The sequence below is a fragment of the Saccopteryx leptura genome, chromosome 2 (assembly GCF_036850995.1).
Source record: "Saccopteryx leptura isolate mSacLep1 chromosome 2, mSacLep1_pri_phased_curated, whole genome shotgun sequence".
Classification (NCBI taxonomy): domain Eukaryota; kingdom Metazoa; phylum Chordata; class Mammalia; order Chiroptera; family Emballonuridae; genus Saccopteryx; species Saccopteryx leptura.
The window spans coordinates 98,259,011-98,286,821 of record NC_089504.1 but is presented as its reverse complement, the minus strand read 5'-3'; the positions used below and the strand labels follow the sequence as shown (position 1 = coordinate 98,286,821).

Below are 27,811 nucleotides of genomic sequence, written 5' to 3'. Positions count from 1 at the left end.
TAGTAATTTGCATCCTTTCTCTTTTTTTCTAAGCTAGCCTGGCTTATCAGTGTTATTGAGCTTCTCAAAGAGTCAGCTTTTGGTTTCATGGATTTTCTTCATTGGGTTCCTCTTTCCAAAGCCATTGACTGCTGCTCTAAGTGGAAGACTTTTCATAGTTGATTTTGTGTGTTGGAGTTACAGATTATCTGAAAGTTTAAAACATGGTCACTAGGCAAGAAACTCTTTTTATCAACAAGTTCTTACTTAATTAAATATTCTCTGCCATTTCCATTTTAGTATTTAGAATATATTATTTTATAATTTCAAATTTTCCTTGAAAATATGGAAGCTATCGTACAATGCTATGTTCTAAAAAAAGAAAGTTTTCCCTCTTCAACTACCAGCATGAAACCACTCAAACACAGGGAACATGAGGGATAATTTGACTATAAGAAGAATGAGTGTTTTAAATTTATGCCAAATGTAATCCCTAATAATAGTTTTAATTAATGAGCCATAATTTGTTGTATTGCAGCACTAAAATTAATATCAAATAGTTCTTTCACTGTTACTATCTGATTTATAATAAAATGTGAATTTTTCAACACTGTGGAATAATTTTAAAGGCACCACCCAAATCTAGTTCTATCCATTAAAGATCTCTGAGTTAATACAATGAATATAAACCAATACTTTGAAATAATTCACAACATGTTTTGCAATAGGAAAGGAAGCCTAGAAATAAAAATAAAAGTGTTTAACTATGGACTCTGCTAATGGCTAGGTATAAAACCTCTGTGTGCGCACTGTAAATAAATTAGCCAAGAACGGCATTATGTGCCATTTTGACTTTGTTCTGCCAAAAATATAACTGTATTCTATCCTTAGAATGCATAAGTTATTGGAACAGATAAGACATTAGAAATCACCCCTGTTCTCTTCTAACCCAATTCACATCAGATTGGGCCTTGAGGGTAATGGAATTAAACTGCCAGGTCTGTTGTGGTTATTCAAGCTCGTGGTGTGCACAGCAGTGCCACGTGTGGAACCACATGGGTAGCGCAGACATGGACACACTGGGCGCCTTCTGCACTTGCTCTTTCAGGGGCAAATAGAGATAGGGGTGGATGACATGGGGCTGGAGAATTACGCAAAGGTCACTGGCCCATCTTGCATGCTGGGGTTACAAGCTTGAAATGTTCTGTAGATAATAAGAGGTTATTACCTCCTCTCCACTGGGTGTGTGTCTGAGAGTTGGAAACTGGCCAGTGTTCCAGAACACTTGGCAAAGTTTAAAACTGGGGTCCAAATCGGTGAAAACCTGACTGGCAGTCTGCACGCAGAAGAATGCTCATGCCTTCAGAAGGGTGAGGAGGTGGCATAGGTATTTAGAAAGTTCTCAGAGCCCTCGACGGGCCACTAGGAACAGTGGATATTGTAGCTCCAGACGAGCTCCAGGCCTCACTGTTCTTTTTGGGAAAGATTCTCAGGTACCCCCCGGGTCCTTCCAAGTCCAGATGTTCTCACTGGTGCAGAGTCCGAGGAGGCTCACCAGGTGATTGTGTACTTTACACACTGGTAACTACTGGTATTAGGGCTGATTGGGGCTGCCCACTTGGGAAGAACAAAGAGGGCTGGAAGTCCATCTCCAGGGAGATTTGTAACCCACTCTTTTCCATTCCAGGGACCAGAGTTCATTATGATGTGTTAAAGGGTGAGAGATAAGCAGCAAACAAACTTGCTTTTTCTATGTTGAGGAAGCTTTAACCTAGTTCACACCTGAAAAGATACCACTTATATATAGTGGTGTGTAAACTGAATTTGAAAGTGCTAAAGAATCTAAGTCCAAATGCATTACCAACAAGTTGTAGCTATCCCAAGAAGTCTCTCGAATTCTGTTCAACTTATGGGGCAGGGTAGATTTAAGTAGTTTTAGAAGGAAGTCATGAGCCAGAAAACACTCAGATTGTCTCGTTTAGATTTGGAGGACTAAGTCAATTATGTTTTCCCCAGCTGTGGGAAATTCCAGATTTCTAAGATTCTACCTGGCCCTGGCTAATTGGCTCAGTGGCAGAGCACCGGCCAGGCATGTGGATGTCTGGGGTCTGATTCCCGGTCAGGGCACACAGGAGAAGCGTCCACCTGCTTCTCCATTTCTCCCCCTCTCACTTCTCTCTCTCTCTCTCTCTCCCCCCCTCCTGCAGCCAAGGCTTGATTGGTTCGAGTGCATCATCCTGGTCACTGAGGATGATGCACTCAGTGCCTCAGGTGCTAAAAATAGCTGGGTTGTGAGCATGGCCCCAGATGAGGTTGCCAGGTAGAACTCAGTTGGGGTGCATGTGGAAGTCTGTCTCTTTATCTCCTCTCCTCTCCCTTGGAAAAGAATAAAATAAAAGATTTTACCTGGAGGAAAAATATATGAACATATATACATAACTTTTAAAAACAGAAGCTGAAATATTTTGTAATTTCCGTTTAAGGCTGTTTTGTTGGCAGGACAAACAGTGAGCTATAGGTTAATGTGGCATTAGATTAGGCACAAATACTGAGGCAAGATTTGAGTATTTCATAAACCCAAATTATTATGTAAGCATGAAGACAAGGATGGCACAGCCCCTGATGTAATCCTACATCAAACATGAACAATTGTGCTATGTTTGTTTTCTTTATAAAACACACTACAGCAAATCATCACTTTCCCTTTAGAGTTCTTAAGTTTCTCTGAGAACCTAACCTGAGTACAGTGAACTTCTGAAGAACTGAGTACCTTTCAAAATTGAGTTTATTTCATATAATCATTCCTTATTAATACGAGTGGTTATTATAAAGGGAAATAAAGTGGCTTTGCCCGATTTAACTTGACTGTTGTCTATTTTCATACCTTAATTCTTTTACACATATTATTCTTGCTCTGCATGTTTTTTCCCCAAGTGATAAATTGTTGTGTTTTACAATTGTTTTTTGCCATCAAACCTGTTTAAAACCATTATTTGTGAATAATTCCGGTAGCTTTGAAGCATTTCAGGATTCATCTATGTTTTTGGATAGAAATATTTATCAGATTAATGATAAAATAATATTCTCTTAATGGGATTCAGATGTTTTTTAGTGATGCCAGAAAAAGAAAATGAAGTTGTATCATAACAGTTTTTGCTCTAAGGATATTAGTATAAAATTTAGACATTTCAGGTTAAAAACAATAGTTAATGGAGATTTTAGATGGCATCTGAGCCTTCCCTTTACATGGATATATGATATTTCTAGAAACACAAAAAGTGTACAGAAAACACTGTCCATACACTGAGCTGCTCCTACCCAAGGGCCATATGGAGTGTAGCCACCTGGCATTTGACCACATGCATTCTCAAATTTGACTTCGTTGGAGTTCATTGAAACAGCTGATTTCAAAGTTTCTAAGTTAGCGTTATAAAAAAAATTATCATTGAAATAAAAACTTTCATAGCCTGACCAGATAGAGGTACAGTGGATAGAACATTGACCTGGGATGCTAAGGACCCAGGTTTGAAACCCAGAGGTTGCCACCAGCTTGAGCACGAGCTCACCACCTTGAGCACTGGGTGGCCAGCTTGAGTGTGAGAACACGGACATGATCCCGTGGTCACTGGCTTGAGCCCAAAGATTGCTGGCATGAGCAAGGGGTCACTGGCTCGGCTGGAGCCCCCTGATCTCTGGTCAAGGCACGTTTGAGAAGCAATGAATGAACAAGTGAGGTGCTGCAACTGCAAGTTGATGCTTCTCATCTCTCTCCCTTCTTGTTTTTCTTTCTGTCTCTCTCTCACAAAAGAAAAAACAAAACAAAACAAAAACAAAAAAAGTTTTATAAAATTGTTCCTCAAAAGTAAAGATTACATTACAAAAGATTTATTTTTCTATTAAACTTTATATGCCTTGTTTTGAGGGAAGAATAAAGAATAACAGTATGGTTTGGAACTTGAGGTGGTGCTTTCTATATCTCTCTATGGGGAAAATGGCCTTATAGAATATTTTGAAGGAACTTTTAATATGTGATGGCTTGTTTCACTCTAACAAAAATAATAAAAGCAAACACTTGTAATCCTCCCAGCTACTCTATTAGTTGTGTGATATTATCCCCATTGTACAGATAAGAAAACTGAGGTTTAGAGAGGGCAAGGCATCCCAAGAGCAGACAACTGGTAAATGCCATCCCCATGACTGGCTCCAGAGTCCACACTTGGTTCTTCTTAAGCTCCCAGCCCAGTAGGGGAAACCCCAGAGTAGTGAGATGAGGAGGATGAGAGCAGAGGGGACTGGGTGGTAGCACCTGGGGAGACTCATGAAGGAAGCTTTGCTGGGACCCAGGTGGGCAAAAGAGCCGGCTTCCCAAGTTATCAGTTAATGCCGATAATGAGGTCCTCACTTGTGCCCCGCCCACTGTGACATGGAGGAAGTTGGCTAGCTCCCAGGGGCCCCTTTACACACAAAGGGACTGCCACAGACCTGTCCTTCCAAGTGCTGCAGAGAAATATCTGTGCTCATGCCCCAGTAGTAGCTGCAGAGCAGTGTCCTTCCAGTGCTCACACCTGCCACGGGGACTTCTAGCCATTCCTCCTGCCAGTTGGACCCCTTTGGGACTTTGCTGAGACCTGTGAGCCCTTCTCAGGGCAATGCTTGTAAATGCATAAAATGTATACCTAGTGCTGGAGGATAGCTAAAGCACCAAGTGACTTTCTGTTCCCATCCTGAGGAAGTGAAGGTCGAGGCCAAGCACCTGTGACTGAAAGCAGTTGCGTCCAGGGAAGGCCCAAGGACATGGGTGTATGGCCCAGCTGGAGCTTTCTGCAGGTCAGGAGTCAGACAGCAAACGGTGTAGTGTTTTGGATCAGAAAGGGCAAGAGAAATCTTATCAGTTTTGCAAAACTAAGCAATAAAATTATACACTGTATTCTGCTTATTAGTTTCTTATGCAGGATGACATAATTCTGCTTAATAAATTCGATACCTGATCTCTCCAAGGCACCTCAGTCCTGGAGAGATTGAGGTCCTCCACTTGCAGTATTGTTGCTGCCTCATTCCTTTGTGGCTCCTCTTCATGAAACCCTGAACATTAACAACAAGTGGTGCCTGAACAGGGACATGAAGAGGAAATAAGTTTTCAAGACTGCTTTTGGTTTTCAGCCCAAAGAAACCAGAGGGATTCATGTGGACGGGTAAGTCCCTACTCTGGGATAGTGGAGCAATGGGGAATTCCCCATCAAGTGACTATGAAGCTTATTCGTAGTGGCTTAAGACATTATTACATCGTTTCGGAGTCAAAGTTAAGAGAGAAACTTTAGACAAACTATGGTATTTTGTTAGAAGGCGTTGTTATTGTTTTACTCCCACAGAAAAAAATTTACTTAATTTAGGACAGTGGAGATTAGCAATGAAGTCTCTAGGGAGAGCTCATCAGTGTGGAGAAACCATTTTTTTAAAAGTCTGGTCCTGGCCCTGGCCGGTTGGCTCAGTGGTAGAGCGTCGGCCTAGCGTGCGGAGGACCCGGGTTCGATTCCCGGCCAGGGCACACAGGAGAAGCACCCATTTGCTTCTCCACCCCTCCGCCGCGCTTTCCTCTCTGTCTCTCTCTTCCCCTCCCGCAGCCAAGGCTCCATTGGAGCAAAGATGGCCCGGGCGCTGGGGATGGCTCTGTGGCCTCTGCCTCAGGCGCTAGAGTGGCTCTGGTCGCAACATGGCGACGCCCAGGATGGGCAGAGCATCGCCCCCTGGTGGGCAGAGCGTCGCCCCTGGTGGGCATGCCGGGTGGATCCCGGTCGGGCGCCTGTGGGAATCTGTCTGACTGTCTCTCCCTGTTTCCAGCTTCAGAAAAATGAAAAAAAAAAAAAAAAAAAAAAAGTCTCGTCCTTATGTACTTTAATTAAAATGGCCCTGAAACCTTTACAGTCAAATTCAGAGGAAAATGAAAATCCTTTAAGTTCTTGTGAAATGCCTAGATCTTTGTTGGATGACAAGGGTCATTTGGCCTCTGGTGAAGAAGAACATTTGTCTTCTGAACAATTAACAGAGCGACTTTTTGAATTATGGTCTAAACTTTCTGACACAGAGGTTCGACGTAGTATTAACTCTTTCAAAACTGACCAAGATAATTAGCCTCCGCCTCCTCCTTCTGTTGTTGGGAGATGTTAGCTTGGACTGTTCTTTCAAAAGTGGAATATTTACAATTTATGACTTGGTAGAAGGATCAGGCTCATATTCAAGCTAATCAGAATGCTAACGCCAACCCTCCTGTTAAGATGAGCTTTTTGGACAGGGACGGTTTGCTGATTTACAACAGCAATGTGGGATGAGTGATTGTGTTGTGGAACAAGTTAAATTAGGCTGTAAAAATGCTTGGCAGAAAATAGCTACTCCAGGGGAGGTGACGCCTTCCTTTCTTAATGTTAAACAAGGAGTCTGTGAGCCTCATGTTGATTTTCTTGCAAGACTCTGTGATGTGTTGTTAGCTAAAACAATCCCACAAGTGGGACTCAGAGACATGTTATTTCTAGTAATTGCTTTTGACAATGCTAATGCTGAATGTCAGAGGACCTTACATCCCATTCGTACCAATGGTGGTAATACAGCAGATTCTGTTAAGGCTTGTGCTGGTATTAGCACCCCTTTGTATAACCTGAATCTTCTGGCCTCAGCAATTAAGGGAGTTAGTCCCTATGAATCAAAGACCAAGTTAAGATGTCTTTTGAACAAAACCTTCAATGGCAATTGGGTGTTGCTGATTTTTTGGGACAAATTGACAATCATCCCAAATCTAAACTCATTGATTTTCTTAAAAGAACTGCTTTTATGCTACCAAAAATTGTTAAAGATTCTCCAGTTCAAGGTGACACTTATTTCACTGATGCTGATAAGAATGGCTTTTCAGCTTATTTTGTCCCACAACAGCAACGTTGTTTCTCAAGTTATAAATCCATCCAGAAGGCTGAATTGTTTGCCATCCTTATGTTATTGTCAGATGTAGCAGATCCTATTAATATAGTTTCTGATACTCAGCACTCTACCAATGCTGTTCAATTTCTTGAAACTGTTACCTTATCTAGATCCTCTGTTAATGATACACTTTTTCTCTTTTCTCTGACTTATAAAATATTATTCACACTCATTCTGATCCTCTATATATTGTTTATATCATTCTCATTCTAATTTACCAGGTCCTTTAGCTGCAGGTAATCAAATTGTTAATCAATTGCTTATAGGTAATGTTTCCTCAGCTACAGATTTCCATGCATTTATCTTAATTCTGCTGGCCTACGCAAAAGGTTTTCTCTTACTAGACAACAGGCTTGAAAGAGTGTGAGCCCTTGCCCTACCTGCAGTCCTCTTACCATTATACTCTTTACAGGAGGAGTTAATCCTTGTGTCCTGCATCCTAATCAGGTTTGGCAAACAGATGTGACCTATATTCCTTCATTTGGGAAACTCTCCTATGTTCATGTTTCCATTGACACTTTCATGGATTTTTATGGGCCACACCTGCTACTGGAGAACAAACACGTCATGTGATCCAACACTTTTTAGAAACATTTGCTGTCATGGGCATCCTTTTGAGCATTAAAACTGACAAGGGAGGCCCTGGCTGATTGGCTCAGTGGTAGAGCGTCGGCCTGGCATGCAGAAGTCCTGGGTTTGATTCCCAACCAGGGCACACAGGAGAAGTGCCCATCTGCTTCTCCACCCCTCCCCCTCTCCTTCCTCTCTGTCTCTCTCTTCCCCTCCCACAGCCAAGGCTCCATTGGAGCAAAGCTGGCCCGGGCGCTGAGGATGGCTCTGTGGCCTTCGCTTCAGGCACTAGAATGGCTCTGGTTGAAACAGAGCGAAGCCCCAGATGGGCAGAGCATCGCCCCCTGGTGTGCGTGCCGGTGGATCCCGGTCGGGCGCATGCGGGAGTCTGTCTGACTGCCTCTCTGTTTCCAACTTCAGGGAAAAAAAAAGACAAACTGACAAGGGTCCTGCATACACTTCCTCTGCGTTTTGTCAGTTTTGTCAACAATGGCAAATTAAACATACAACAGGCATCCCTTATAACCCTCGAGGGCAAGCAATTGTTGAAAGAGCTCATCATACAGTGAAAACTATGTTAAACAGAAACGGGGGAATAAGGGGAAACCCCCAGGATACAATTAGCCAGAGCTCTTTTTACTTTAAATTTTTTAGACATCAGAAATTATGCCACTGATACAGCTGCTGAAAGACACCACTTGAAACAGCCTTTAACTATTAATCACAGCCCACTTATTGGAAAGATGATAATGGGCAATGGAAAAAGGGATTAGTCAGAATGTGGGGGCGAGGATTTGCTCTTATCCCCACAGATACGGGAGACCAGTGGGTACCTTCCAGAAGATTGAAGCCTCGGCATGAGCTGGAAGTGGAAAAAAGGGAGATTTGACATCTTTGAGCCACCAGAAGAACGGAGAGACTAAGCCTAGAGCCAGAGGTCATCAGAGAAGTGAACATGAAGACAACTGCAACACAGAAAGCTGAACCACCTACTGGGGGCAACTGAAAATACTTACCAGGAGGCAGAAAATGTTTTAATTGGGACCAAGACTCCAAAAATGTCCTGGACTCTGTTTCTGGCAATGTTGGCTGTTGTGTCTGTAACAGTGAGGAGAAGTAACTCTTCTTACTGGGTTTATATTCCTAATCCTCCTCTAAATACACCCGTTAATTGGAAAGACATCCCTTTTTCTGTATATGTTAATGATTCTGTTTGTCTTCCGGGACCATTTGACAGCCATGGACCCTTAAGGCCTGAAGAAGAAGGACAGGTTATATCAAATTATACTGTGGGCTCAGATGGATTACCCATTTGTATAGGTGCAGGAGATCATTGCTTAAAGATAAAATCACAGATTTATATCTATTATATAAAAATGGGTCACATCACCTTATTCTATATATATTACAAGGGTGGACCTTTCAGAATGAGTCATCTAATGGCACCACTGATAGTGCTCCCAATCTTCCTAATTGTCAGCAAAGGCATGCTAATGGTATGGATAGTTGGATAATGTGGTAAACATGTAAAGGAGAAATTGGAAGAGTACTTCTTAATACTTCCTAAGGCAGCATCATTGATTGGGCCCCAGTTGGCTCTGCTTGAACCAAATATTCTTTACATATGTTAACCTGGAAAAGAGGGACTAGCACCATATTTACCGATAGCACTGGAGCACCTATTGTATGGCACAGTGAGGACTGTCTCCCCCGGCTCCTCACTTTATAGGAGCACCTACACATACAGATCTATGGAAAATTGAAATAGGTTTAGATCATATGAGTGCATGGAAAGGTTCATGTATTTATCAATCAGGAAACTGTTCATTGACATTTACATGCAATGAATCCCATAATATACAGGCTTGTGTAGGCCTACCTTATATGTTCATGATTGGTCCTGTGTTCTGGAATGAATCAATTAATCTCATTACCTGTGTGAATTGTTCTTTTTATACATGTCTCAATTCCTCTATTAATTATAATCAATCTGTTGATTCTGTGTATATACTTAAAGCTAGAACAGGAGCCTCGATCACTGTTCAGATGCATAGACAATGGCAAAACTTGCCTGAATTGTATTTAATAGATGAGGGTTTAAAAAGATACTATGCAGAGGAAAATGTTTTATAGGTATGTCAATCGCTGCTATTATTGGAATTATAGCTATCACAGCCACTGCGGCGGCAGCAGCAGTTGCTCTTCATCAATCTACACAAAACACTGAGTTTGTGCAAAACTGGCATGAACACTCTGAAAAATTATAGAATAGCCAAAGATTGATTGATAGTCATATTGAGAGTCAAATAGCGGATTTACAACAGGCAGTAGGGCTATTGGGAGATCAATTGGTAAGCTTACAACATCAAATAAAACTTAAATGTGATTGGAACATTACTACCTTTTGTGTAACCCTGCATCCATATAATGAGACTAATTTTCCTTGGGATAAAGTTAGAAGACATTTGCTTAATCAAGATAGTATATCATGGAAATACAATAATTGCAACAAGATATATATGACACTCTCAGAAAAAACTGAAAGTGCTTTCCAGTGCACCTTTATTAAGTAGTATTGCTGATGGATTATCTGAACTGAACCCTGTTAAACATTTACAATTATTAGGAGCTTCTACAATAAGCACATTAATTGTCATTGCTGTTTTATGTTTTTGTGTTTGCTTAGTCTGGAGAAAGAGCAGAAGTGACTTGCGTCGTTCCAAAGGACGAGCCTCCTTGTACACCATAATGTTGCAGAATGAGTTAAACAAAAAGGGGGCAGATGTTGAGGAAGCCAAAGCACCGAGTGACTTTCTGTTCCCATCCTGAGGAAGTGAAGGTCGAGGCCAAGCACTCATGACTGAAAGCAGTCGTGTCCAGGGAAGGCCCAAGGATGTGGGTGTATGGCCCAACTGGAGCTTTCTGCAGATCAGAAATCAGACAGCAGATGGTGTGGTGTTTTGGATCAGAAAGGGCAAGAGAAATCTTATCAGTTTCACAAAACTAAGAAATAAAATTGTACACTATATTCTGCTTGTTGGTTTCTTATGCAAGATGACAGATTTCTGCTTAATAAATTGGATAACTGATCTCTCCAAGGCACTCAGTCCTGGAGGGATTGGGGTCCTCCACTTGCAGTATTGTTGCTGCCTCATTCCTTTGTGGCTCCTCTTCATGAAACCTGAACATTAACAACACCTAGGATTACAATGAAAATCCTATTGAAAAGTCACCTTAGTTATTAGCACAGCCAATAACAAGATCTAGTGGTGAATTTACTGAATACTGTTATTTTGAAGTAATGAGGAACATAAATTTCTAGGTATCTGTCACAATATCTGCTATAAAAATACGTAACATGCAATGATAACATATACTGGCACTACTGAAAATGGAGTGGTTTGTCTACATTCATGACTGAAGAAAATGCTGAATTTTAGTTATAGGTTATCAAAAGAAGGTATACTTTTTCTCTTCATCTTTACAGATCTTCTAAATTATATTGGTACTCTATGTTAAGAACCCCTGAGCTAAGTGGTTCACTGCTTCAAGTTCTAATAAGAACTCTCCTGCAATTTTTAATTTTCTTTTTTCTTTTTTGATTTGAGAGAGTCTGGGAGAGAGAGTGAGAGAGAGAGACACACACACACATTGATTTGTTGTTCCACTTCTTTATGCATTAATTGCTTGATTCTTTTATGTGTTCTGACTGGGGATCAAACCCACAACGTTGGTATATCAAGGTGATGCTGTAACCAATTGAACAACCTGGCCAGGCCTTCCTGGGCTTTTGATTGAACTTCTAATGAATCTTTAGATCAGACTAGGAAAAACTGATACATTAAATATACTTAGTCTACTTGCATTTATTGTAGTCTGCATTTACACAGTTTTCTTTTAATGTCTTTCAATATAATTTTTAAAAAATATTTTTCCATTGATTTGAGGGGGGAGAGGAAAGGGGAATAAAAAGACAGGGGAAAAGTGTGAGAGAGAGAAAGATGCATCAACTCATTGTTCCACTGAGTTCCATTTTGTTGTGCCCTCATTGATTGCTTCTCATCCGTGCCCTGGCCAGAGATTGAACCCGTGACCTGGGCGTGCAAGACAATGACAATGCTCTCTGCACTTAGCCTCCCAGCCAAGGCCTCAGTACAATTTTTATAATCTCTATAAATGTCTTGTACAATTTTGTAAGACTCATTCTTAGATAATGTATATGGGCTGTTACTATTTGCTATTCTATTACATTTATTTTTATACCTGTAAGATAAAGTTTAAAATAAAACCAGCTTTTTTAATATGGAGCTACTAAGGTAGCCAATTACTTTTGGATTTTCTTCCCATTCAGTCATATCCTCTAGAACAGATGACAGGTGCTTCCCCCCCTCCCCAGTTCTTTGCTTTTAAGTTAAATTTTTTTCTTATGTACTGATAAGACTTTCAGTGCAATGTTCAATAGAAGCAGTGATGCTTATTAAAGTATTCTTCCTGGTTTTGAAGGTGATAGTTTTAATGTTTCTCCACTGAGGAGCAGTATGCTGGAACCAAGTTTTAGCAGCTAGCAAGAGCTAACTTTTAGCATCATTAACTTTTCATGAATTTTGCAAGCAAATTGTTAAAACACAGGTTAAGAATTCAATTATAGAAACTTACAATTAAGTCAATCATATGTAAAAAAGTAATAAATCCTCAAAAATCACCACTTCCTACTTTATTTCATGGCATCTTACTATGACCTATGCTGATTAGGTTATTTACATATCTTGTATCTATCTTCTATGTTGTTGAGGTCATTTACCTATCTTGCAGCTGCATGGTGGAAACACTATATAAACATGTTTGCATGTCTTTCTCCAACCCCATGGTCAGTGACATCGCATCTATAGCTTTGAGTTGGCTGTGATAGGGGTATTTACACCATGGAAAGTGGCAAATGCTACCAAGGGTTTTTATTTTTCTTAAGAAAAATAAAATGTTAAATATTTATTATCACAGCTCTGATCAAAACTGAGGTTTTGCTACTGGTTCTAGCATTTTCCTAGCATGTTAACTCAAAAGGAAGAAAGGAAGGATAAAAAAGAGGGATGGAGGGAGGGAGGGAGGCAACCAGAGAGGGGAGAAGAGAAGAAGACATGAAGCCTTAAGCAGTGTGTTAACCTGAACGTGGGGCTTTCCCTGCAGATAACTGCGATGCTCCCCTGGGGGCTGCCTTGCCTCGCACGTCCTTCAGCAGCTCCTCTGAGCTGTCCGGGAGCCACGGCCCTGGGTTCGCAAATCTTAATCGCAGAGATGGTGAGTCAGCTCCTGTGTTCTTGTTAATCTGCCATGATTCTCTCTCAGGGAGAACTGTTTATTATTCTTATAGATGAAAAATTAATTATATTGAGTTTAATAAAATTGAAGGAAGCAGATTCATCATATTATTATTTGCTAGCTTTCTTCTTGTTTATTATCAAATTTTTTATTGTTTTGCTGTATATCTCTTCTCCTGATTGTCAACAAATGACCATAGTGAGATTCAAATCAGAGAGGAGTTGTTGGAGCCTAGATGATTTTCATTTTTATCTTAGCTATTTAGTTTTTATTTTATTTTGAAATGAAATCTAACACAGTGACATTGATCAATAAGAGTACATAGATTTCAGGTGAACATCTCTATAGCATTTGAATTGTTGGTTGTGTTGTGTGCCCATCACCCAAAGACAAATCATTTTCCGTCACCATCTATTTGTCCCTCTTTACTGCCCTCCCCTCTCTTCCCGCTGGTAACCACTTCACTTTTATCTCTGTTCATAAGTTCAGTCTTCAATCCCACCTATGTGTGAAGTCATACAGTTCTTAGCTTTTTCTGATTTACTTATTTCACTCAGTGTAATGTACTCAAGGTCTATCCATGCTGTAAATGGCACTATGTCATTATTTCTTATGGCTGAGTAGTATACCATTGTATATATGTACCACATCTTCCTACTTAGTTTTAAACAGGCTAGAGGAGGGTGACTAGTCAGGTTTGCAACAACAGATGAATGCACTAATCTCAACAGCCGCTAGGGGGAAACTGAACACGCTACTGATGACATCTGTGGCATGTGCGGCTGCTGTTGGTATGATGGGAATATGATTCTGTCCCAGGCAAAGGCTCCTGCTGAGAATAAAGACTCCCTTCTTCTCAGTGCTAAGGGAGCTATGCCATACTGTTTTTGGAGCTGTGTTTATCCATTTATGCTACTAGGTGTCATGAAGTAAATTACTTTCTGTAGTCACAAATAATAGTTCAAATGTTTCATTACCTTTTTTAAAGGGATAGATTTCCTTTTTATGAAAGATTAATTCAGAAAATAGAATTGAAAATTAACTGTATCCTGTGTAAGTGCACTGTTGTAAATTCCAGAGATATTACTATGGGAGTAAGTGTTTTTCTCCCTTTATTTGGTATTTCTAAAATCAGAGTTTAAGGATAGCTTGAATTTTACTGTGTTCTTAAAAATCGAATGGGAGCCTAGCACGTGATCAGATAGATTGGGAGCAAGAGAGAAAACAAGCAGAGAAAGTCAGAGAGCCTGGTGAGAGAGTGTGCCCATTTATTTTCCAACTCCATGTCCTTTTACTGTGAATGGACATTTTATGGCCAGATATTTACTACTCAGAGCATCATTCCTGGTCATTTTTAGTACTCCAGTAAAAATATTTTCTCATTGAAGGCAGAAATCAATTAATAATTCCATTATCAAATTAACTATTTTTGGTCTGCTGGTTCCTCTTATATTAGAATCTAAACTTTACAGTGGCTTCCCAAAGATTGTAAAAACTGAATGAGTACCATGTTTAATTAGTGTAAAAAGACCCAAAGGGTTTGTATTGTGTTTCTGATTTTATGTACAGAATATCCTTGTGATTCAGGCCTCCCATGCTGTCAGTGTGGTGACACCGTGAAGCTTATCAACATTATAAAGAAAAACTTGAAATTTAAGATTAACTTATTCCCATTATATTTTATCTATCTATCTATCCATCTATGTATCTATCAATTAAGTGAGAGGAGGGGAGATAGATTTACACATGTGTCTGGACCAGGATCCATTGGTGACCCCTATCTGGGGCTGATGCTTGGACCTACCGAGCTATCCTCAGCTCCCGGGGCCAGTGCTCAAACCAATCGAGCCAGTGGCTGTGGGAGGGGAAGTGGGAGAGAAGGGAGAGAGGGAGGGGAAGAGAAGCAGATGGTCACTTCTCCTGTGTGCCCTGACCAGGATAGTACCCAGGATGTCCAGATGCCGGGCCGATGTTCTATCCACTGAGCAAACCGGCTAGGGCCACTAAATGTTTTTCTATAACATGGCACCTCTGATTATTTGGACTCTGAATATCCAAAATAAGATATGATATAAAATTCACTTATTTTTAACAAGAAATGTTATCAAAATGTATTGAGAGGATAATGATCATTTAAACTATCTTAAAGTATGTCAACTCCTTGTGTAAGTCAGAATATTACAAAAATGTTTGATGAAAGTCATAATGGTAAAGGTCCCTATATGTTTTTAATGAAATCATAGGTCTTGTATATTCCTATCTTTACTCACAAGCCAGGAGTCTGATGGAACTGGGCAGTTTAACCAATTTATTTATTTATTATTTATTTAGCACAAGAGAGAAAAACAGACAGGAAGTGCAAGAGATGAGAAGCATCAACTCATAGTTGTGGCACCTTAGTTGTTCATTGATTGCTTTCTCATATGTGCCTTGACCAGAGGGTTCCAGCCGAGCCAGTGATACCTTGCTCAAGCCAGTGACCTTGGACTTCAAACCAGCGACCTTTGGGTCAAGCCAGCGAACATGGGATCATGTCTATGATCCCACTCTCAAGCCAGTGACCCTGCACTCAAGCCAGTGACCTTGGGGTTTTGAACCTGGGTCCTCCGCATCCCAGCCTGACATTATTCACTGCACCACTGCCTGGTCAGGCAAGACTGAGTAATTTAAATCACAATCAATGGGCTTGCAAACCAGATATTTATAAAATCATATGAATGTACTGGAAGATCTCTGCGTCTGGACATCAGATTCTGCATTCTGTTCATCTGTCTTTCCTAAAGACAGATAACACTGGGGAATAAAATTTTTGTTGCATCCACAAAATCACTTGTTCTTACCTAACTCGAGTGCGCTGATCTCAAATCTGCCATTAGTTTTTCTCTGTAAGCTACAGGTTTTTTTGCAATTCAAGATTTTAGGTTTTCATCTTATTGTAAAATTTTCAACATTTAGTTTAACATAATGAAGTAGAATGTCTTCTTGGGCATCATCTCTGTAAAAATATAATAATTTATATAATGCAGTAAATACACTAATACACTAAAAGATATGCTTGCATCAGAATTTGTATACAATTTCAAAATAGAACATATTAATATTAAAGCACTTACTTTACCCTGGCCGGTTGGCTCAGTGGTAGAGCGTCAATCTGGCGTGCAGGAGTCCCAGGTTCAATTTCCGGCCAGGGCACACAGGAGAGGCGCCCATCTGCTTCTCCACCCCTCCCCCTCTCCTTCCTCTCTGTCTCTCTCTTCCCCTCCCGCAGCCAAGGCTCCATTGGAGCAAAGTTGGCCTGGGCACTGAGGATGGTTTCATGGCCTCTGCCTCAGGCACTAGAATAGCTCTGGTTGCAACAGAGCAACACCCCAGATGGGCGGAGTATCGCCCCCTGGTGGTCATGCTGGGTGGATCCTGGTCGGGTGCATGCGGGAGTCTGTCTGACTGCCTCCCCGTTTCCAACTTCAGAAAAATACAAAAAAATAAAAAAATAAAATAAAATAAAACACTTACTTTAATCATAAAATTTGCGCAAAACTTATTTAAATTCTATTCAGGCAAAAATATGCATTTGTAGCTCTTGCATTTGTGTACTTGTTGAGGACAATCTTGTTTGATGCTCCAGCAGTAGTCTGCTCATCACTAACAGCTCCAAGATTTTCGGGAAACTTATCAAGGTGACTGTTCAGGAAATGAATCTTAACGCTCATGTTACATCCAATTTTGAAGAAAGCCAACAGCATCCTTTGAACCAGAAGTTCATAGTTTTCTGCTTTTTTGTTGCCAAGGCAGTTCTTTGTAACTGCCACAAAAGACTGCCATGCTGCTTTCTTCCCCTTATTCATCTTTCTGGCAAATTCTTTGTCATGTATGAGGGTTTGAATTTGAAGTCCATTAAATACACCTGCTTTTATCTTCTCGAAAGACAACGCAGGTAAAGCAGAAATAATATGTTGAAAGCATTCACTTTTTCTATTCAAAGCCTGAACAATCTGCTTCATTAAGCCAAGTTTGATGTGAAGTGGGGGGAAATGATTCTGTATTGATTAACTATAGGTTCATTCACAATATTTTGCATCCCTACTTCCAGAGCTTTCCATTTTGACCAATCCTTCTGTGTCCAGTGTTTCTCCCGAGCTCAGCTGTCCCACAAACACAGAAAGCAAGGATATTTTGTGAAACTTCTCTGTTGTCCTAGCAGGAAATTTACCATTTTAAGATTCACAAAAATGATCCAGTTATGCTCCTCATACTTCAGAAAATTGAAGAACAATTTTTATGACATTATAATCTTCTCGCAGATGAGTTGAATAACTAATTGGAACCACTGCATAAACATTACCGTTGTGTAGGAGAACACATTTCAGACTCAGTGTAGAACTGTCAAGAAATAGCTGCCATTCTGTTGGACTGTAAGTGCTAACACCTAGCTGGCTGAGAAGACTACTGATGTAATGACAGTAAACAAAGTCTTTGGAAAAAAGTCCTCAAAAATTTGTTCACGCTTCTTGAAATGAGACACTTTAGCTGACCAGTGAAGTACATTCTTTTCTTGAAGGCTGGAGGCTAATAACTCAGCTGCTTTCTTTGATAAGCCCAAATCTCTTACTAAGTCATTTAATTCGGTTTGGCTAAACTGCTGAGGGGTGAATGACTGCTTGGCATCAGAAGAAGACCCTTCAGATTCTGCAACCATATCCTCATGCATCTTATCAAAATACACTTGATCACCATGTTCTTCTAAATACTTTCTTCAACCTTAGAAGAAATAAAATCATTGAAAACTGGAATCAGGAGTGTCTCAGAGTGTGGGATATGTCGTATTGCTGAAGGAATATTAGAATATGCGATCATATGCTATTTTTTCTTGCCGATGCCCTTTGTATTCCTCAGACAGAAATAACAGTCACTGCTGTGGTCCTTAGGTTCACTCCAAACCATGGGAATACCAAAAGGCATTCCTTTGCATTTTCCTTTTGTCCAGTCACGAAGCATTTTCTCACAATTATGACACACAATATGAGGAGACCAATTCTTGTCTTGATAACCAAGGGGAACTTGAAAATAGGCAATATATGCACGTGTCACAAATGATGAAATATTGCACCTTTGATGTTGAAGTGTATATAACAGCCACATATATAACAGAAGGTGCCAGGACTATTCTTACATTTACGCCTACTTGAAGAAGCCATGATTCAATCTTACAACAAAATAAGAGGGTGTTTTTTATCAGATAATAATGTTTAACATTTAAAAACAACTACAATTATGTAAAAGTGATGTTTGTAAAACATTACTTGCCTTGTGGTTATGTTCAATCCAAGAGTTGTTGCCCTTTAACTCTAATTTAAAAACCAATGCATGCTGTAACAAAAAGAAATTAAAATTGCATAAAAACTAGAGCATACACCAAAAAGTGGATTTCAGATTTGGAATCTGGGATGCAGAAATATATAGAAACAGTTCTAAAACCTCATGCAACAGAAAATGAAAAAAAAAAGTTGTTCCCCAGTGAGTAGGTCTTTTAGACCTATTAAAGCCAATACACATTCTCTTTTTGAGCCATCATGTTTTCTGATTTTCTTAAAATTAATGACTACAGATGCAGTCTGCATGTGAGTGGTGTGGGCAGTCCGCTGGTGACACAGTGCACACAAGCACACAGAGCACTGTCTCGGTGGCTGGTCAGCTCTCACATTGCAGGTCATCTAAAAGGTGTGACGATACAGGTGGGAGGTGGAGCCCCCAAACCCTAATGGTTGTGCCGACCCCACCGTCCAGTTATTCCAGGGAAACCACACAGTTTATTCGCTCGGATTCTTCCTGGGTCCTCTGCAAAGCCTGGAGCCTCCAGGTTCCCAGCTCAGAGCCCGAGGTGCGGTGCTGGTGAGACCAGCCAGAACAAACCAGACACACTCCGGTACTGTCAGCTACCTGCAGGGAGGCAGTGTCTTCATCATTTTTGTCTATCAGGTAGTCCAAATTATTGAATTACCCCCAGAAAAAGGCAATCCTCAGTCCCATTTGGACTCAGCAGCCCCTCTGGATGGATGAGTGCATTCCAGGGATGGTCAATGATGTTGTGTGTTTCCGACTTTCCAGGGCAATGCTTCAGTGCTCAGGATGGGCTCATGCCGTCAGGAGCTGGATGGTAGGAGGGCTCCCATGTTGGCTCTCTGCTCACTGCCATCTGTGAAGGTGGCTGATTGGCTCTTAGCCTTGTGGGTTACTTGACACCCGCTCCCAAATCCCATGGGGAGTATACTTCGTGGTCAGGCCGTGTTCTCAGAGGAGAGGTCATTGTCCCTTGAGGAATCGGACATACGTCCCTTTCTGGCTCCCTGAAGTCTGACCGTTCATCTCATTTGGTTTCCAGACTGAGCAGTCAGGCTGTAACCGTGGTGATAGATTTAATTAGCCCTTGCCACAGTGACCTTCTCCCCAGACCCAGTCAGAGCTCAGCTGACTTCTGTGCCCCCATCTGGTGGCCTGTGAGGGGTCCTGAGTCACCACATCAAGGGGACCAGGAGTATCAGACAGTTTTGTCCTGGCTGTTTGGGCCCAGAAGTGGCCTGTTACTCGTTGTGATATGAGACCTCATCCTTTTCGTTTTTGCGTTATAATACTCTATTGTGTATATCAGGTAATCTGAGCATGCCTCTTTTTAATTCCAGAGGCCTTTGGCTGACTGAGCAGTCATACGTGAATAGATAATTTAGTTCTCACGGTTTTATTTCTGAGCATCTCACCCTTACATTTTCTGATATGATACTATGCCATATTTAATTAAAAAGATAAAGATGTTGCCTTAAGAACAGCAACAGAGCAGCAGAGCATTGATGAGAAGAGAGGCTGCAGCCTGGGCAGGTGGACGTCCTGTTCTGTACACACAGGAGGGCGGTGCTGCTGCTCCCACAGGCCTCGCGGACGGGCAGGACCATCTGTCCTGTGTAATTCAGGTGGCCTCTGCGCAGTGCACAGTGAGGCTTTGTAGTGTTAGACCAGCTCCTGGGGCCCCACTCCGCATACACACCAAGACTTCATGGGATGTGAACAGACAGACTCAGTGTCGCATTTTATTTGGTCATAAATCAGGTATTTACCTCGTGTTCAGACCGCTTATAGGCAACTCTTGTTTTATGTCCAAGGTGAGAAATGAGCAGTCGCCTTACGTATCTGTCAATGCAGAACATCAAAGGATTAAGAACCAAAAAGCTTCAGACCAGCTCAGATCTGAGTGCTTCTACCATCTGTGCCTTTAAAACTTGGTCACAGGTGTATGTAGGGAAAGAAAAGGAAATCAACACACGCTGTATCAATAGATTTCTGTCTATTTGATGCAGCAAGAGCTCTAGTAATGAATGTTTAGTGCCAAAGGGCCGTGAACTTGTCCCTGGGGATGCTGCACTGGGACTCAGAGAGTGACCCACAAATAGAACAGGGGGCTTTTGTCAGTATCACTGGTGTTTAATGTGAATCTCAAATTGACCAGGGTACTCCTAATTTTAAAATATTTTATTTTTGAATTGTTCGCTCATAAAGCTATCGTAAGGTACATTTGCATTTTGTACAGGAGTCTGTTCGACAGGGTGGCCGCGTGTGACTTTCCCTACGGGTGCACTCTGTGGGAAGCCGCTCTTGTCCTTGCTCAGGCTGCTGGCGGGTGCAGGAAGCACGAACGAGGGAGCTAGAGCACACCTGGGCAGTCCAGAGGCAGGATTCCTGCCTTTTCTAAGCCTGAGACCAGAAATACTGCTTCCTAAGAGTGGAGCTGGAGCAAATGCTTAAAATCCCGTCAGCCACATAAGCAACGTGTGACAGAAGCTTCAACAGTTAGAGCCCAGAGATCTCTGAGCATCGCACAGCCACCACCAGCTGCCAGCTCCTCTTTCCCAGGGACACCTGCCATCTGTCAACAGCAAAGCACTGATGAGCTCCTGCTTCTCGTCCTCTTCCCACTCATCCTCGGCCCCATCTGCCTGGAACTTGTAATGACTCTTCTGTGCATTAAGACCTATTTAGGCTCTGGCCTGTGGCTCAGTGGATAGAGTGTCAGCCTGGTGTGTGGACGTCCTGAGTTCAATTCCTGGTCAGGGCACACAGGAGAAGAGACCATCCGCTTTTCTCTCCCCCTCCCTCTCCCCCTTCTCTCCCTCCTCCCCTCCCATAGCCAGTGTCTCGATTGCTTTGAGCAATGGCCCTGGGCACTGAGAAAAGCTCCACTGAATTGTGTCAGCCTCAGATGCTAAAAATAGCTCAGTACTCAAGCATTGGCCCAGATGGCCCCAGATGGGGTTGCTGGGTGGATCCCGGTTGGAGCACATGCAGGAGTCTGCCTCCTTATCTCCCCTCCTTTCAACTAAAAATAAAAAGAGAGACCCATTTGAGTGAGGAGAGAAACATAGAACTGGATGAGATTCCATTGAAAGCAATATATTTATAATAATGATCTTGCAGGGAAACTTCCTTTGGCAACAGTTTCAGTGTAGCCAAATATTTGCTTGGCATGTAGATACCCTTCAAATAGGTGGAGTCTGTTCTCTTCAAATTAACTGGAGACTTTTGCTCCCGTGGGTATCTTTGTGCTCTGGGACTTGTTGAAACTTAATGAAGGTATTGTTACTTTATTTCACTTCTCTGCTATGGGTAATTTCCCCCTCTGCACAAAGCAGACACTGTCTGTGACAGGACATACTGTGTGGCCACCAGGAACAGTGGTGATTGTCATTACAATCAGTGCCCAGAATGATTCAGGCCCCAGATGAGAGTTTCCTATTAAAACTTTTTTCTCCCCAAGGAGGTGTCACTGCCTGTGTCTGAGCCGATCTATCACACAGCAATAAGCAGAGACACAAACCTTCCAAGATAGCTTCCACTGTATCAGTACACATGACATTCTCGTTCTCGATTAGCAAAGAATGCTGAATAACCACAGGGATGTGTTCTTGGATAGAGAAGGAAAGGGGAGCTAAGCTTTAATAACATACCCTCTCAAGAACTGAAATGATTGTTTCTTCCCCGTCTGCAAAGCGGAGAGTAGCGCAGACCCACTTGCTGAGTGTGTGGAGGAATGGTGAGGTGCTGGCAGGTCCGTGTCTGACCTCCATTTAGTATGAAATGGCAGAAACAAGCCATTCAGTGACGAGACAGCTGAGACGTACAATGCCCTGCTGTGGGCTGTCTTTTGCCCGGAAGCCACAGCCTTGACACTCACAGTGTCCGTGACCATGTCTGTGTATATAGGAGGGAAGTAGCAGGTGCTTCTTCACACATCTTCTTGTGACCTCCTAGCTGCAGCCCTGACACACGCCTGCCCCACCTTAAGAGGGGAGGGCTGTGTTGTGTCTGGTGACCTCCCTGGCTCTGAAACCCTCTGGACACGTTTTGCTATATTCAGCTATGGGGCTGAGGCAGGGGAGAGAGGGGTGGCAGTGGAGAAAGACTGTATATGGGGTGTGAGGCGGAAGAGCTGGGTGGGGGCCGGTGTCTTTCTTGTGGGTTAAGCACTGGTGGATCCAGAACAGTGATTACGAACCTCTGGGCTGTGTTTCATGAAGGGAACCCAAGGTGAGCACCATTTGATGCAGGCTGATGGGTGTGAGGACCACAACCTGCATGCTGGCTGGGGGCGGGGGGAGTGTACCCAGTACACCCTTCTCACTGTCAAGTATGTGTGCCTTGCATTGCACAGCAGTGGTCTCTCACCCGGTCAGTAAAACTGTGATGTGCTCTCTCACTGTCCTCAGGTCGCATTTGTATATTTCCCACTCTTCCCATTGGACATTTTATTAAATGTTAGAAGAGACATCAGTGCATACACAGCACCTCCTGTCGGCACTCAGCAGGAGTCTGAGGATTGCTGTGCCTGCCTTATCCTGGAGAAGTGAAGGGTCCTCGCAGCACAGGGGGCTCTGAAGGTCAGAGAACCTAGTTAACCAAATAGCTTAATGTGCACACAGTAGTACTCCTGCTCACCACAGGGAAGGGATGTGAAATGTCCCAGCTCAGTGATGACCTGAGCCATCAACAGCTGGTTGGTGGAGATGTAGGAGCCCCTGTGGGGAGTCTGGTCTCAGCGCCACACGCTGGAGACTTGTGCGTACTTCTGACCCCTCTGCGCTCTGTGCACAGGTGCTATCCTGCACCTCCTGGCTGCAGGAAATTAAAGATGATGGAGAAAGATTGTGAAATGTAAAGAAGTATATCAGTACATTTTTTAGCACTTTAATACTAACTAGTATGAGCCAGGATATAGAACATTCAGTAGTTTCTCAGAGATTTAAACTGATTCACATAAAATTTCAAATGTAGAACCCCCCAAGTTAAAATGATCAGCTAAATGCCAACATCTACTTTTTAATATTTTGGAGGCAGTTGTTATGAAGTACAGGCAGTTGCAGAGTAATGTTGCCCAGGGCTAGTAGTTCACTCCCAGCTAGAACCCCGGAGGACTTCCAATGTATTCAACCTCAGGTGGGACCTGGGGGAAAACAGCAGAAATAGCAGGAAGGTGTTGGGTGATAGACAAGAAAAGACTGAGGATCTTCCATAGGACACTGAGAAGACACCGTGGGATCCTGGACCGGACCCTGGAAGAAGAGGAAGGTAATGGAAAAACTGGAGAAATCAAAATAAAGTCTGTCATCTTATTAATATGATAGCAGTGTTCATATCTTAGTTTTGATGATGGTGCCGTGGTGATGTAAGATGTTAACATCAGGACAAGCTAGGTAAACGTAGTTGGGAATTCCTATACTGTCCTTGCAGTTCTTCTATAAATCTGAAATGATTTCTTTTGTTTTAATTTTATTTAGAAAATTAAATTTAACAGGGTGACATTGATCAATAAGTACATAGGTTTCAGGTGAACATCTATCTCTATAGCATTTCAACTGTTGATTATGTTGTGTGCCCATCACCCAAAGTCAAATTATTTTCCATCACTGAATATTTGTTCCTCTTTACCCTCCTCTCTCCTCCCTCTCTCCCTGGTAACCACTTCACTTTTATCTATGTCCATGAGTCTCAGTTTTATATCCCATCTGTGTGTGAAATCATACAGTTCCTAGCTTTTTCTGATTTACTTATTTCACTCAGTGTAGTATTCTCAAGGTCCATCCATGTTGCCATAAATGGCACTATGTCATATTTCTTATGGCTGAGTAGTATTCCAATGTATATATGTACCACATCTTCTTTATCCAATCCCTATTGAGAGACACTTTGGTTGTTTTCATGTCTTGGTCACTGTGAATTATTCTGCAATGAATATGGAGGTGCATGTGTCTTTACATACCAACGTTTTCGAGTTTTGGGGGTAGATACCCAGTAGAGGGTTTGTTGGGTCATATGGTAGTTCTATTCTTAATTTTTTGAGGAACCACCATACTTTCTTCCATAATGGTTGTACTAATTTGCATTCTCACCAGCAGTGAATGAGGGTTCCTTTTTCTCTACTTCCTCTTCAACACTTGTTATTACCTGTCTTGCTGATAACAACCAACCTAACAGGTGTGAGGTGGTATCTCATTGTAGTTTTGATTTGCATTTCCCTAATAGCTAGTGAAGATAATTTCAAAATAAAGTGTTAAGAATGCATTAAAGGACAACTAAAATTTCAGAGTATTTAAGATTCTGGATCAAAGGAATACACATTGAGCATATGGTACGTTGAGAGGGAAATGTTGAATATTTGAGCAGAGAATTAATGCATAAAATGAGGAAATCTTAGAAAGAGTCTGGACTCTTAATAACTTTAAGCTTTAGATCTTACCAGAAGGTTATGCACGTAATGCTGTTAACAGAGGATGTGGTTAGGAGACCTGTGCCACCTCCTAGTGATACTTCTGCGCCCCGGAGTGAGTGCCCCACTTCCGTTTCCCTGTCACATACCTTCCGGCATAAACTCTCTACTGGGCTCACTCACAAAGGCTTTAGCGAACAGGACACTGTTGTCAGTAATAGTAATTCAGGTAATAAGGAGAAGCTCGTGAATGTTGTCTCAAGTGTCAGACCTTATTATCAGAGCCTGGTGTCAGAACAGTGGGAAAATTTTTTAGAAAAAGCCAATTTTGTCGTTTTAGGGATTGTGTCCAAGACACTGTTGTTTTCTAGACATGGTAATTAGCAACATATCCGGTTCCAAGGTGCTTTTCAAACTTATTTCCCAATATTTATATTTTATATTTATTTAAAATCAGAAAACTCAATATGACAGATATAAATCCAAATTCAAAACCTATGTTTCTGTTGAAGTGGAAGAACAAAATACATCAATAATACAATCTCGGATACCTCCGATTCTCCTGTTTCTCACAGGCACTAGGAAAAAATAAGAGGCACAGTAATTTCAGAGCAGAAATTACTGCTCTGAAACCTGTTGACCTGACTCCCTGGGAAACCATTTATCACTCACTTGATCCAGGCTCTCTCTCCCCCCCCCCCCCCAGCTGCCCTCTCAGATCTTCACTCCCACCACACTGCGTTTGGATTGGTCTTTGAAGTGTCTGCTTCTCCTATTAGTCTACAGGTACCTGAGTCCAGGCTAGGCCATAACCATCTCTGCTGTCTCAGCATTCAGCAGTGTACTCCTTCAGGTCAGCAATTCAGAATTAAGGTGTTCTAGTTCTACCATGGTCTGAACATTTCCTTTATGTCCAACAAAGGTCAGCCATACACACAGTAAAAGCACTAGTTCCAGGAACTGATGGGACAATACGGTGTTTGGTTGTACACTGGTTTCATTAGTATGTCTACTTAGTGTTAGTGGGACCCTGGGACACCAGGGAGTCAGGGCATATAAGCCAAACGCTAAAGCAATTAATGTAATTAATGTACACTTTATCTCTTTATGCTTAGTCTGTGTTTTTATTGTGTGTGGGTGTGTAATCATGAGAGATTATATATTCCAGAATTTGAAACTATAATTTTTATCAATATCATTTATGTTCACATTCTTACAGGCTGATACAGATTTTAAATATTTCTTCCTCTTTACCATTTTTTTTTCTTGTTTCTATTTCCACAAAAAGGGGCTGGTGGCTGGACTCCACTTGTGTCAAATAAATACCAGTGGCTGCAGATTGACCTTGGAGAGAGAATGGAGGTCACGGCTGTGGCCACCCAGGGAAGATATGGGAGCTCCGACTGGGTCACCAGCTACCTACTGATGTTCAGTGATGGTGGGAGGAACTGGAAGCAGTATCTGCGAGAAGAAACCCTCTGGGTATGTTTCTTCACTGAAAAGCAGTCTGTCAGAATATCAGGCCAGTGACTACATGTTGCTGGAGGGCTTATCAGACCTTGTATAGAAATGGAGCCTTCTCAATTACTCAACGTTTTCAAGTGGAAGTGTCACATGTTACACACCGAAATACATTGTCCTTGTTTAATATATAAAATGCATGAAACAACTCATAATGTAATGACTTACTGAAAAAGTCTCCCCATTATTCCTTACAGTGTGAAGTTCAAAGAATAAATAAATCATATAACACAGGATAGCTTCCAAGCGCAGTTTGATTCAAAACACAGGCTAGCCTCAGCATTGTTTAATAAAGTGAGTGTATTCTCCTGAGCACTCTGATTAAGTGAGATTTCTGGAAGGCCCAGAACATTTAAAGATGGATGTAATAGGGAGCCTCTCAGTGCTGGGAGCACGGGGGCGGCCCCTATAGGAACTTGGGTGCCATGTGGCCCCTTGTAACTCACAGGCTACAGATTGCTGGGATCCTTTGGAATCATGACTACTTTAAATTACAGTTGATCCTTGAACAACATGGGTTGGAACTGTTTGGGTCCATTTAGATAATGGATTTTTTTTAATGGATTTTTTTTTAAAAGAAATACCTGTATTGTTTTTGATCTGAGATTGGGAATCTGGATGCAGAGGTGCCATTTTATATGGGACATTTGGGCATCAGTGGATTTTGATATCCAAGAGGGCCCTGAAATTAATTTGATGTGCACTCAATAGGCAATAACTTTAAAAGTATCACAATGAAATGTTTTATCCAGTATTAAGAACACACAGCCTTGGCCGGTTGGCTCAGTGGTAGAGTGTTGGCCTGGCGGGCAGGAGTCCCGGGTTCGATTCCTGGCCAGGGCACACAAGAGAAGTGCCCATCTGCTTCTCCATCCCTCCCCCTCTCATTCCTCTCTGTCTCTCTCTTCCCCTCCCGCAGCCAAGGCTCCATTGGAGCAAAATTGGCCCAGGTGCTGAGGATGGCCTATGGTCGTTGCCTCAGGAGCTAGAATGATTCTGGTCGCAGCAGAGCAATGCCCCAGATGGGCAGAGCATCACCCCCTGGTGGGTATGCAAGGTGGATCATTGTCGGGCACATGAGGGAGTCTGTCTGACTGCCTCCCTGTTTCCAACTTCAGGAAAAAAAAAAGGAACACACAGTGTCGGCCCTGGCTGGTTGGCTCAGTGGTAGAGCATCAGCCCAGCATGTGGATTTCCTGGGTTCAATTCCTGGTCAGGGCACACAGGAGAAGAAACCGTCTGCTTCTCCACTCCTCCCTTCTCTCTCTCTACCTCTCTCCCACAGTCATGGCTCAATTGGTTCGAGCACATCAGCCACGGCTCTGAGGATGACTCTGTGGAGTCTTTACCTTAGGTGCTAAAAATAGCTCAGTTATGAGCATGGCCCCAGATGGGCAGAGCATTGGCCCCAGACAGGGGTTACCAGATGGATCCTGGTCAGGCCACATACGGGAGTCTGTCTCTCTATCTCCCCTCCTCTCACATAAATTAAAAATAAAAATCACTAATTCTTAGTAATGTGTCTATAATCAATGGTATATTAGGAGCATCGCCCCTTTTTGTAGTTTCCCTGCATGCTGATATTTCCCTTACAAGAACACCGAGAAAGGACCCCCACATCCCTTACAACATCTTCCTTTGCTGTCACACGGCCCCTCCCAGTGTGGAGCCAGGTGCCTGTGACCAAGAACATGCACCTCTGTCTGTGGCAGG

General features: G+C 42.1%; 1 protein-coding gene across 1 annotated transcript in view; it reads left to right on the top strand.

The window, feature by feature from the left end:
* LOC136393065 (contactin-associated protein-like 3) overlaps nucleotides 1-27,811 on the top strand; it is a 107,010-nt gene that overhangs the window by 5,339 nt on the left and 73,860 nt on the right. Inside the window, exons 2-3 of the mRNA XM_066365727.1 lie at nucleotides 12,700-12,810; nucleotides 25,866-26,059. Coding sequence (XP_066221824.1) covers nucleotides 12,700-12,810; nucleotides 25,866-26,059 — 305 coding nt within the window. The remainder of the gene's footprint in view (nucleotides 1-12,699; nucleotides 12,811-25,865; nucleotides 26,060-27,811) is intronic.